Here is a 12,014-nt window from a genome sequence, read left to right as displayed (position 1 = left end):
AATTTTTGTTTGATCAAACTCATAAGATCAAAATAAGGAACTTGGGAAGCACATTCTAATTTACTTGTTTAATTTTCTGCTTGGTATATGTGGAAGGCAAAGAGCTTAGTATCATTTAAAAAAAAGGCTTAGAGGCAAATTCTTGGAGCATAAGAAAAACATTCGCAATGCTAATAGATTTGGTAAGTGTTCTCAGTGCTATGAGACCATGCTTTAGGATAACAGGCCCATCTTCACAGAATCACAGAATTGAAGGGGTTGGAAGGGACCTCAAGAGACCATCGGGTCCAACCCCCCTGCCAAAGCAGGTTCCTTAGAGCAGGCTGCCCAGGTAGGCGTCCAGATGGGCCTTGAATATCTCCAGAGAAGGAGACTCCACAACCTCCCTGGGCAGCCTGTTCCAGTGCTCCGTCACCCTCACCGTGAAGAAGTTCTTTCGCATGTTGGTGTGGAACTTCCTGTGCTCCATTTTGTGGCCATTGCCCCTTGTTCTGTCCCCACAAACCACTGAAAAGAGGTTGGCCAAATCCCTGTGTCTCCCACACTTCAGGTATTTATAAACATTGATAAGATCCCTTCTCAGTCTTCTTTTCTTCAGGCTGAACAGACCCAGGTCTCTCAGCCTTTCCTCATAGGGGAGATGCTCCAGGCCCCTGCTACAGATGAAATTCTTCAAACCATTTGATTCATTAAAATGAAAAGTCATTCAAAAATAAATTAAAAATGTGGTAATTTGACTGATTTCTTGCCATCTATAAACAGAAATTGAGGCCACTGGATATTAGTGCTCTTGTAGTATGTTTTTGTCAAATGGAATCAGACTCTCTCAGACAATGCTCAAGGACATTTATTATACCTCTTTTAGTCTAAGCTTTCCAGTAAACCCTATCAAACTACACAATAACATGAGATTACATTTAAAGTTAAAACATAATAGACTTCAAAAAAAGGACACCCTTTCATTTGTCTTTTAATTCGGTAGCCCTTAATTTTAAAGTTATTTTCCAAAACCTACAAAAAAAAACCAAACATCTGTTTTTAAGAAAAGCTAAACTTCTGACAAATTGCTAGGTCCTGAATCTCTGATATTTGAAAGTCCCTGTGAGTTAAATTAAGTAATTTTGGACTTGAGTCCAGAAATATTCTTTTTTTTTCCTTTTTTTTTTTTCTAATCACTATCTTAAATCATCTACGTTTTTATGCTACTTTCACTATGTGAACTGGTTTGCAATGATTTTGGATGACTTTTCTCATACTATAACAGAAATTGATTCAGTCCTATCCTGTGACAACTCTTGCATCTGGAAGTCCTCTCCTGCTGTTCCATGCTCCATTACAAATTACCTGACTTTATGCATTTATGTTTTGTACCCGCTACTCCTCTATGCTCATCCTGACCAGACATCACTGCTGTTTTTCTTGCTTCAAACTAAAAACTGATAACAGAGCAGTTGTATTCCATGCTTCTGCCTACGTTATGTTGAGGTTCAAGACCTCGTTATACTCTTCAGTCACTCTATAGGTAATTCAACCTCTATCAGTGTATAAGCAAGTACTAGAAAAAATGCTTGAGTGAAGCAGTCTACTTGAGTTAACGTTCACAGTCAGAGCTCTGTAACCATTTTAAGTTGATGAAGAGTGACTCTTTATCCTGGATCTTCTTAATCTACCCAGCTCCCCACAGGCCAGCTATTGGGAATGGCACAGAGATTTCTACCTGCCCCAGTCCTGGAGATTCTACTAAATGGCTATAAAATGCATACCCATGTTTGTAATATAAATCTGCGGCGTGAAAGAGAGGACAAAGTACTTCAATATTTTCACACCTGTTAAACTCATCAGTAAATTTAACAGTCAGTAAGTCATTGCATTATAATGGTTGTGCGATTGATTCAGCTAGGAAATATGTTGGCAATTTTCCAGCTGCCCGCTCTGCTTTGCACGTTGCCTGGATTGGCTGGCCTCTCTGCCTGCGTTACCTGTTTTCTGCCCCGCGGTCAGAACTGTGCTATGTCCCACTTTAAAGGTGTATTAGTTTAAATGTTAATTCAATCACACTTGGCCCATTCGGTTTTTTGACAACTTATCACAGTGGTGTGCACGGTGGCCTGCGCTTAACTGGATTCGAAAACAATACCCTGGCTTGGCAATTTTCAGCCTCTCTGTACACCTGAAAGCTCTTATAGTGGGATACTCCTTCTCTCTCCCCTAATGTCACATAGTTGCATCTAGAAAATTGACTCTATAAAACCAGAGGAACAGCAGATATAAAAAGAACTCTAAGCTCTGCCTTCATCTGCTAAGATCAAATCCATCAACTGCACTCTGCATCCTTAGGTGCAGAAAACATTTCTACATACCGCTCCCAAACATTTTTATCTTCATAGCATAGGCATGTGACAATACAGCAGCAGTTATTTTTATTTTGACAATACTTTTTGTCTTTCCAATAATGGAAAATATGCATCGAATGCAATCCAGACATTCAGTTAAATAATGCACGTCATTTACAACAAAAAAAAAAAAAAAGAAAACATCACAATGTTAGGACAACTGCACAAAGCAAAAATACGCTGCCACAAGAAATGACTATAACCAGAACTTAAAATACAACCAGGACTCATTTGATAAAAATGTTACACAATAGAATATATTATGCACATATTTAGCTTTGTCTTAAGAAGGAGCCTAATACGTAGACCTTTAGCAATTGCAGTATCTCAGAGATGACACTGCCTTTCCAGCTGGTCCAAACAGTAGTTCATTTGCCCTCTACATCTCAGACTGTGTACAACACAGCAAGCAACAAACATTACAGGCACAGCCTTTATCAGGAGTTTTCACTCACTCTATGTCTTCCATCTTTGTCCCTCACCCGTATGGGGTACAGCTGAACAGGTTCCTGTCTTCCATCCGAATTTCCTGTGAAAGACACAATAAATATAAGGTCATCAGTATATTTCAAATGACAGGACTTGTACCCTAACAGTGTTGAAAAGTAACCCTCAGAGCACACGTTGGCCACTGCAGAATATTTTTGAAGAATTTTTCAAGCCCGGGCCAGATTTGCTTTTTCATGTTGTTAAACCAGGCTTTGGCAAATTATGCAGAGAGATACTCTGAATGATTTAAAAAGCAAAGACAAAACAATCCAGGTCCTCTGAACAGCCTAAAATAATAATAAATCCTAACAGTACAAAGTAGCCAGTATTGTTTTGTGACCTGGCAAGATTTATGACTCAGGGTACAGATATGTCTTAAAACCAGTGCACACTACTGTGACGATAGCACAAATCGCTGACCCACCAACACTGAATGATGTCAATACAAGGAACTGGTTATAACATATTTATCGAAGACCACACAAGAAGTTTATCACAAAACTGAAAAATAAACCATACTTTCCCAAGTTCCAGCCTAGTCCTGTAAGGCCTTCTTTCTTCTATTATCTGCAGTGTACCTCTTAAGAGAACCGGTTGGCTGTTTTGCTACATTTTCTTTAATACTGGACTTCAGTGCATATTTGGTTTATCTTTCTTTCCTTCAGGACAGAATTTCGTAGCAATAATTTTGGCTGCAAAAGAACCATTGTTCTAGTTTATAATGATCTGAGGTAGTAAAAATACAAAGGCATTTCAGGTGTAACCACAGGGAATAACTGACAGACTAAAACACAAATGTTCCAGGCAAACCACATCAAAGCAAACATTTCAATTAATTTTAATACATGGGAAAGTAATTGTGCATTGAAAATGAGTCAATTTAGTTTACTCCTGCAATGCAAAGCCACAAAAGCCCTGACTTTGTCTTCTGCATTGCCTCTAGATATCCCACAATATATTCTGTCCTACAATATAACTTCTACAAACAATACAGTATGCAAACCCATGAATATTGCATTTTGTAATATTTACACCTTCACAGAATGGTACTGCATCAAAGCAGCTGGCAGTCACTCACACAGCAGCATCTGCGTGGTCAGGTTTAAGGCAGATATTAGAAGATAAGAAATGAACTTTTATAAGAAAATAACAGTTCATTTTACAGACTGATCTTTGGTATATCCACCTTTAGCACTGAAAGCCTCCCAGGTTCAGTATCTTCCCTGAGAGCATTTCATTATTTCATATATTTAACAAAACCAGATTCAACTGTCTTCAATCAAGCCACAGTTTTCAAAAACAGCTTACCTGAGGAAAAAAAAATATATATATATATTAAAAAAAAAAGGAAAGAAAAGAAAATTGCTACAATGTCCTTCCACATGCATCACAAGGGATAACTGTGAAGCTCAACATGCAATGCCTAGTATGGAGTATACATTTTTAGACACCAAAAACTAAAAGAAATGAAGGGAATTAGAGATGCCTGAAGTATGCATTCTATGAAGAAAAGCAAATCTTTTGAATTGATCTCAGTAATTAGCGTACATCAAGTCCTTAAAGAAGCTTGCATCAGACCACATCAAGTGCTTAAAGAAACTTAAGAATTTACACCACTGTGATTTCTTAAAGCAGCTTAAAAGGCACTTTCTGCTCTTTCTCTTTTAAAGATAAAAGAGGCCAGGGGTCATGCCAGGAGTCTTGTGGTATTAAGTTACATACATCTGATACCTGAAGTCATATGAGACACGCAACCCTTATCAAAAAAAATACAGTCTATGGTGCTTGCAACAATGGTAAAAAGTCTAAAAACGTGAGTCAAGTGCAGTATGAAGGTTAAAAACCAAATGGCAAATAAAGTAATGTCTTTATCATCTAAAAGACAGCATCTTTAAATTTAAGTTAGCATATTTTCAGTCAACCTCATAACTCTGGGAGCCTGGTTTGAGGTCTGAGTTTGGCAACAGGAGAAGTCAAGATGCCGTTTTAAGGTGATTCCCTTGCACGTGTAACGTTACCCTGCTCCCCACGAAGCAATGAATTTAACTACATCATAAGCAAATGAGTTTTATTATGGTAAGTTTACAGTTGAGGGCACCGTTAACTGCTAAAGCTTTGCAGCAGACCGACATGGTGTACATGTATTTAGTATGTGCTGAGCGGTAAAACGCTAGAAAGTGGACAAAATTGTGTGTGACGCTCCAGGCATGACAAGTAGCGGATAAAAACGTGCCCCCATCAAACGAGGAGTGATAATGTGCTTATACAATTACTATACGCTCCTGCACGCCCCGCAGCGCCCCTCAGCGCCCTGAGGCACGGCCCAGACCTCTCTTGGGGTCCCTTCCCCCTGGCAACCGAGGGGCGGGGCCGGCCGTTACGTCACGGCCGCCGCCCTGACCACCCGCTCGGGGCGCCGCGCGACCTTTGCTTCGCCTTCCGCTGTGCGCACGCGCCGGGCGCCTGCCCCCTTTCCCCGCGCGTTACGTCACAGCGCTCCGCACGGCGCCTTCCGCAGGAAGCGCGAGGCAGCCCCCCGGCCGCAACCTATCTCGCTAGCCTGCGGCGCCGTGACATTCACATTGACAGACAGGCGTTCTAACCAATCAGAAGTCCGCTAGGGGGGCTCTGATTGGCTAGCGCGCCAGAGTGGGCGGGCGGTAGGTTGCGGCGCGGTTTGGCTGCACCGACACCGGGTTACATAGGGCGGAGTCCGGCGTGTCCTTGGGCAGACGCCGGGCGGTGCGGGGCGGCCGGGGAAAGGCGGCGGCGGGGCAGGTGCGGGGTCCGCGGCCTGCGGGGGAGCTGGGTCTAGGCCTGGCGGGCCTGGGCTCCGCTTCCTGCCGCCGGGGCTGGAGTCTTGGCCCGGGCCTGGGCGCTGCCGTGTCCCGGCGGGACCGTTAAGGACCGTTAGGGCCGGGCCGGGGGGGCTGGCTGTGTGTAACGTTCAAACCCAGCGGGACCGTTTGAATGTAGGCGTTCAGGGCGGTTACTGGGTGCGCGGGCCGCGGATGTGGTGTTGGGAGCCAGCACGGGTCCCGGCAGAGCCCCCGTGAGGGAATTGACCTTGGTGTTGGCGCGCTGACCTCTCCGTGTGTTCCCGCTCTAGCGCTGAAGATGGGGGACGTCGAGAAGGGCAAGAAGATCTTCGTGCAGAAATGCTCCCAGTGCCATACGGTTGAGAAGGGAGGCAAGCACAAGACCGGACCCAACCTACACGGCCTGTTCGGGCGCAAGACTGGGCAGGCTGAGGGCTTCTCGTACACAGATGCTAATAAGAATAAAGGTAAGCGTAAAGCTACTTCTCTGGGTTACTGGGGACAAAAACGTTCAGGTCTTGATGATAGTCTTAGAAGTATCAAAGTTGTAAGTATCTGTCAGAAAGTAAAATAACATGGAGGACAAGGAAAGAAATGTTTCACTTTTGACGGCTCCAACCATCTTTTCTTTTTTTTTTCTTCTTTCCAGGTATCACCTGGGGTGAGGATACTCTGATGGAGTATTTGGAAAATCCAAAGAAGTACATCCCAGGAACAAAGATGATTTTCGCGGGTATTAAGAAGAAGTCCGAGAGAGCAGACTTAATAGCATATCTCAAAGATGCCACTGCAAAGTAGAAGTTATCTGCTGCCTTATTTATTTCACAAAGGAGATGGCAATGGAAATATCTGTGACAAGATTGGTTTTTAAACATTCTATTTTTACATGTACCATGTCTAACCTTAAAATTGGTCTTACCCATCAGATAACGTTGCTCATGGTGGGATGCTGGACTACACGCTTGTTTGGCAGCCACTAACTTATGGAAACTATGTAATTGGATTGATTTAAATGAATATAATGTTCAGTCATTCTTGATCATGGAATTAAAAAAAAAACAAACAAACACTTCTGGCCTCTTCATTGTTTAAAAAAAAAAAAGCATTGAATGAGTAATTGTTAGTAGTATAACAGGTTTGGCAGCCTAACTCTTCCAGATGGAAAAGGAGGATGGGCCTTAGCATCTTCCACCATAAGTCTGTGACATTACTTTAAAGATTTACTTAAAAAAATTAAAAAATATTTTTCTAAGTTTGATCAGTACAAGGTGTTATGGTATATATTAATCTGTCTAAAGCTTGGAATAAGAATACAATTTCACTTTCTTACTAATTGTGAAATGGTAACTGTGCTCAGGCCCTTTTATCTAGGGGAAGCATGTTACTTGATTTATCTGGACTTTGACAGTTGCATGCACCAGTAGAGTATAACTCCAGAAACCTCTTCATTTTTGTGAACGTTGTTGAAACCCTGTGTTCAGTAAGTCTTCAGAAAACAGCAATTTGTAGTGTAATGAAAGAAAAACATGATGTTCTGGAAAGATAATAACTAAAAACCAAGTTGAGAGTTAACAATCTTATTTCAGCAGAAGCGCTAACCTGAAATCTACTGTTAAAAGCAACTTCTGATGAAGAGGTACAGGAATAAATGCAGTGGTAGACTAAAAGGAAACAGTCTTCCTCTGTGCCTGCCTGGAGCCTATATCACTACAGAAGGTTCTGTTTCATGTGTAAAGCAGTATTTTAGCATTTTAACTGGATTTTTTTTCAAATTAAGTGAATTGTTCAGCTGAATGTATTTACTGTGTATCAACAGTAAGGCACAACTTGGAGTGATCAATCTGATAAATTAAAAGTATTGAAAGTTTTGTTCGCTGTATGTGTCTGAAATTAAGTGAGAAACAGTGGGGGAAAGAGGAAAGTTGGGTGTCTGGCTTTGTCATTACAAGACAGGCAAAAGCTCAGCATGAAAAAAGTAAATGCTAATGGAGCTAGTGTGAAAAGTACTCAGTGTGGCAAAGTTAGAAAGTATTTCAAACTAGAACCAGCACAGCTAGGCTATCCTACCTGTTTTTTAACACTACTTTTGTTGCACTTCCCAAATTGGATGGGGTGGAAAACTCAAAATAGCATGAAAGCTGTAGGTGTGCTGCAGAATTGATATTTCTGAGTTATGTCAGGTAGAACAGCATGCTTAACGATCAAGTTTTGAAGGGCTGTTAGTCACAGTACACGACAAGAATTAAGATTAACCACTGAGACATTTTGTTAGTATTACTGTATGTTTTGTGACTTTTTAAAACTGAATGCACAAGTAGTGCTTCCTGCAAATAGGAAGGCAGACCTAGTATTAACCAACATCAGTTTCCTCACAAAACCTTGTTCAGAGAGATGCTCAAGCTGTAGTTAATTACTGTCAGATTTTTCAGAAGTAGCGTTTATTGTGGCACCTTTATGGCTACGCAGAACTCAACAGCTTTTACCATGCCAAAATCCTCATGGAGCAGCCCTAGGTGCAGAAGGTAACCTTACCCAGCTCTGCAGCCTTCTGAAATGATTAAGATGCTTTGCATAAAGAGTGTTGTGAAGCTTTCTGTTCCACCAGCACCTTTATGAAATGACAAAAGACTTTTTTTTTTTTCAAGCTGTTCTTCCCTAGTTAGGCTGGAAAAGAAACAAACTAGAGAGGATTTTGCAGTAAGGTGGCATTTAAGTCTGCACAAGCAACAATTTACAAGAATAAAGTTATGTAATTGGAAAAACCAGGAGAAAGCAGTGATCCTTTGATCAAAGGTAATTAATTGTACACAGTTTAACTTGTTTGGTTCTATCTGTCTGCATTTTGGAGGCCTTTCTATAGGAGGCAGTGCAAGCTCATACATACCACTGGAGGGGGAGAAAACAACTTTTTCATTCTAGACGGGTGATGCATCCTTATTTGCATTTTGGAGGAAACCTTCCTCACTTCTAAAATTTCATCTTGCTCTCTATGCATACAGCACTGGTTAGCAAGAGTTCACAAGCTTTGTTGTAGTAAATAGCTAGCATCTGTTCCACCTAATACAGTTGGACAAGCACGCTGCACAGTATTTCTACAAGTGGCTCAGCAAAGTAAAAATATCAAAAGGAAGAATGTTAGATTGTCACTTATTGAGGTTAATATGAATGTAAGTATGATTTTGTTTTTTGGGTGAGAGATCCAAATGGGTTGTGGAATCAAACTTGAGTTCTTTGATTTCAAGTTTTACAGAATGGGAGGAGTGAGGCTTGCCTTTGTTTTATGAAGCAGCAGGTGTAGTGTTTTGCTTTTTGATAATGCTACCAGTCTAAATGTGACATTTCAGTAGTTTCTTAATAGTTCCAAATTAAGGAGTCAAAGCACCATTGCCAAACATTGCTTAACCCCATAAACATCGTTCTTGGCTGCAGGTTACATATTTGATGGGGCATGCCTTTGAAACTGATCTGGCAATGTTTTCACGTGTAGTTATGCAGATGCGTTAAGATTGTCAATAATGGCTAGACTGAAGGTAAAATTTTAAAATACACTTTTTTATAGTGTGTGTTACAATATCAGTGGTCTAAAACAAATACATCGATACGTTGGGCTTCTCTTACAGGGGAGAACAGAAATTGAACTTGTAATAGTAAAGGAACTATTAGATATTCTAGTCTCTCGTATATATCAAAGGCCAATAAAATGCACGCTTCTGGATTACGACTAGCCATTTGCCTTTATCTAAAACACATGTAAAAAACACATCCAAAAATCTTCCAGGACCAAAGCCAACAAAATTCTGTGTTGCTACATGTAGGATGAGTTGAACGGTTTAAAACTGATGTCCTGAAAACCAGGTTATTCTGAGAGGGGAGCAGCCCTGAGCTAGCAAGAAGAAATGCTAACCCTGGGAAAGGGTGTGAAATCCTGTCCCTTTCCAATGCTGTAACGGCTGAGTCAGGACTCCAGATGGTTACATCCATCTGCTCATGATTCAGAGCTTGCATATAAGTACTTGCATGTCTTTTTCCACAATTACTCTTTTAATCTGAAATAGAAAAAGTATGACAGTCACCTTTTGAATAATTAATTTCTGGTTAGAGGTCTCACAGGAGGTGAGAGACTTGGATTACATTTGTTTTGGTGACAGGATGCCAATTTACATCCCTAGATTTCTAGCAGACTGCTTTAACCACCAAGCTGAACATGTGATAGGACAAAGATATTCTCTACTTCTTCTGGAGCTGTCATTATGCAAAAGCAGAGCCAGAAAGAAAATGAGCAAGGAGGAGCTAACTATAGAAGAGCATTCAAAACACATACCTTGGAGCAGGGAAGAAGCGGTGTTCTTTCCGGGTTGTTTATGCATTTAATTTTAAACAGCCTTGTATAAAAATAACCTGGCAGTGGAGATCAGAAGTCAATCAGAAGTCAAACCACTCTAATGGTTTTACATCTCACTAACAGGGTTCACTGGAGCTTTCTGCTGCAGGACAGTGTTTGCTTAGGCAATGTGAACCCCTGCCTTGTTCCCAATCACACATTTTCCAAATGCATCTTCCCTTTCCTTATCATCCAGGTCTCTGAAACACATTTTTGTATGTTAGACTGTGCTGTCCCCGTCTCACCACACTGCCAGTCTGTTGGTCATAAGCATGCAAAAGCTGTTGAAAGGAAGCATCAAAGAGCGTTCTCGTCTTTACGGTACCCTGCAGAAATTTACTGCTCATGCCCCCAGTCAGTCATGATTATCTGATGACAAATTCTTTTAAGATGTCTGATGGTTCTTAATCTGTGGTAATGTCTTTTATTGGCCTTTTTTAATTCTAAGCTAATGCAGCTAACTCAAGCTGGTAGTTTTACATGACTTTTGGCTGCACTTTTTTTTTTCTTACTGTGAGCTGCAGCCTGGGAGCTGAGCAGTGGTTTTGCTCAGCTTTCCCTGATATGTAGTACTTTCAGACAAGTAGGAAAAATGCCCCACATACAATGAATTAAAAAATAAAATATAAAAAAAAAATACCATTGGTGTCACCTATGTGTCACTGGTATCCTTACGAGCCTGGTGCCCTTACTCAGATTCCATTGCAGAAAGGTGCCTACATTGACGGGAACCAGCCTTTCACAGAAACATACACACAAACACAGGATGGTTGAGGTTGGCAGGGACCTCTGAAGATCATCAACTGGAGAACAAGTCTTACGAGGAGCGGCTGAGGGAGCTGGGATTGTTCAGCCTGGAGAAGAGGAGGCTCAGGGGTGACCTTATCGCACTCTACAGGTACCTTAAAGGAGGCTGTAGCGAGGTGGGGGTTGGTCTATTCTCCCATGTGCCTGGTGACAGGACGAGGGGGAACGGGCTAAAGTTGCGCCAGGGGAGGTTTAGGTTGGATATCAGGAAGAACTTCTTTACTGAAAGGGTTGCTAGGCATTGGAAAGGGCTGCCCAGGGAAGTGGTTGAGTCACCATCCCTGGAGGTCTTTAAAAGATGTTTAGATGTAGAGCTTAGTGATATGGTTTAGTGGAGGACTTGTTAGTGTTAGGTCAGAGGTTGGACTCGGTGATCTTGAAAGTCTCTTCCAACCTAGATGATTCTGTGATTCTGTGATCTAGTCCAACCCCCCTGCTGAGCAGGATCACCTAGAGCACATTGTGCAGAATGATATCCAAGCGGGTTTTGAATATCTTCAGAGAAGGAGACTCCACAGCCTCTCTGGGCAACCTGTGCCAGTGCTCTGTCACCCTCACAGTAAGGAAGTGCCCCCTCATACTCAGATGGAACCTCCTGTGCTTCAGTTTGTGCCCGTTGCCTCTTGTCCTGTCGCTGGGCACAACTGAAAAGAGACGGGCTGCATCCTCTTGACACCCTCCCCTCAGACATTTATGTACATTAATGAGCTCTCCCCTCAGTCTTCTCTTTTCCATGCTAAACAGGCCCAGCTCTCTCAGCCTGTCCTGGTAGAATAGAAATCAGGCTTTTCCATATCATACCGTGTTTCTTATGGGACTTTGACATTTTATTTCCAATTATTTTGTCAGCTTACCTACTATTGATATTAAAACTGAAGTTCTTCCCAATTCTATTCTTAAGGGAGGGTACCACATTTTCAACTCTACAGATTTTTGCTGTAGTAACTAATTTTATTTCTGATTCTCATGTACAAATTTTCATTGGTTAGCTTACCCATTCGGTCTTTCTCTTCCTTATTTTACTCACTACTGTTATATTTTATACTCGTATTGGCTGAACTGCAGGTACTTTACTGTTCAAATGGACACTTTCAATTGCACATCTCTTAACTCTGTAGTGGATTG

At 41.5% G+C, this 12,014-nt stretch overlaps 1 protein-coding gene and 1 long non-coding RNA gene across 3 annotated transcripts; one reads left to right on the top strand and one right to left on the bottom strand.

The window, feature by feature from the left end:
- Positions 1 to 1,663: 1,663 nt before the first annotated feature.
- Positions 1,664 to 5,374, bottom strand: LOC121065815. Its single transcript, XR_005817335.1, has 4 exons — positions 5,013 to 5,374; positions 4,069 to 4,190; positions 3,402 to 3,574; positions 1,664 to 2,922 (listed from the first exon to the last, which is right to left on the bottom strand). It is a non-coding gene; the product is annotated as an uncharacterized LOC121065815 (long non-coding RNA).
- A 148-nt stretch (positions 5,375 to 5,522) lies between these two features.
- On the top strand, positions 5,523 to 7,569 carry LOC121065814 (cytochrome c). Of its 2 annotated transcripts, none has more exons than XM_040548905.1 (3): positions 5,523 to 5,542; positions 5,992 to 6,168; positions 6,351 to 7,569. In XM_040548905.1, exons 2-3 carry the CDS (start codon positions 6,000 to 6,002, stop codon positions 6,497 to 6,499), a joined length of 318 nt encoding a protein of 105 aa, XP_040404839.1. In that variant the 5' UTR covers positions 5,523 to 5,542; positions 5,992 to 5,999; the 3' UTR covers positions 6,500 to 7,569. The 2 variants fall into 2 exon arrangements, with proteins under 2 accessions (XP_040404839.1, XP_040404838.1); XM_040548904.1 differs by having other exon boundaries at positions 5,523 to 5,660.
- The last annotated feature ends 4,445 nt before the right edge of the window (positions 7,570 to 12,014 follow it).

Source organism: Cygnus olor, chromosome 2, assembly GCF_009769625.2.
Source record: "Cygnus olor isolate bCygOlo1 chromosome 2, bCygOlo1.pri.v2, whole genome shotgun sequence".
Lineage (NCBI taxonomy): Eukaryota > Metazoa > Chordata > Aves > Anseriformes > Anatidae > Cygnus > Cygnus olor.
Note: the sequence above shows the minus strand (reverse complement) of the source record. Positions and strands in the feature narration are given on the sequence as shown.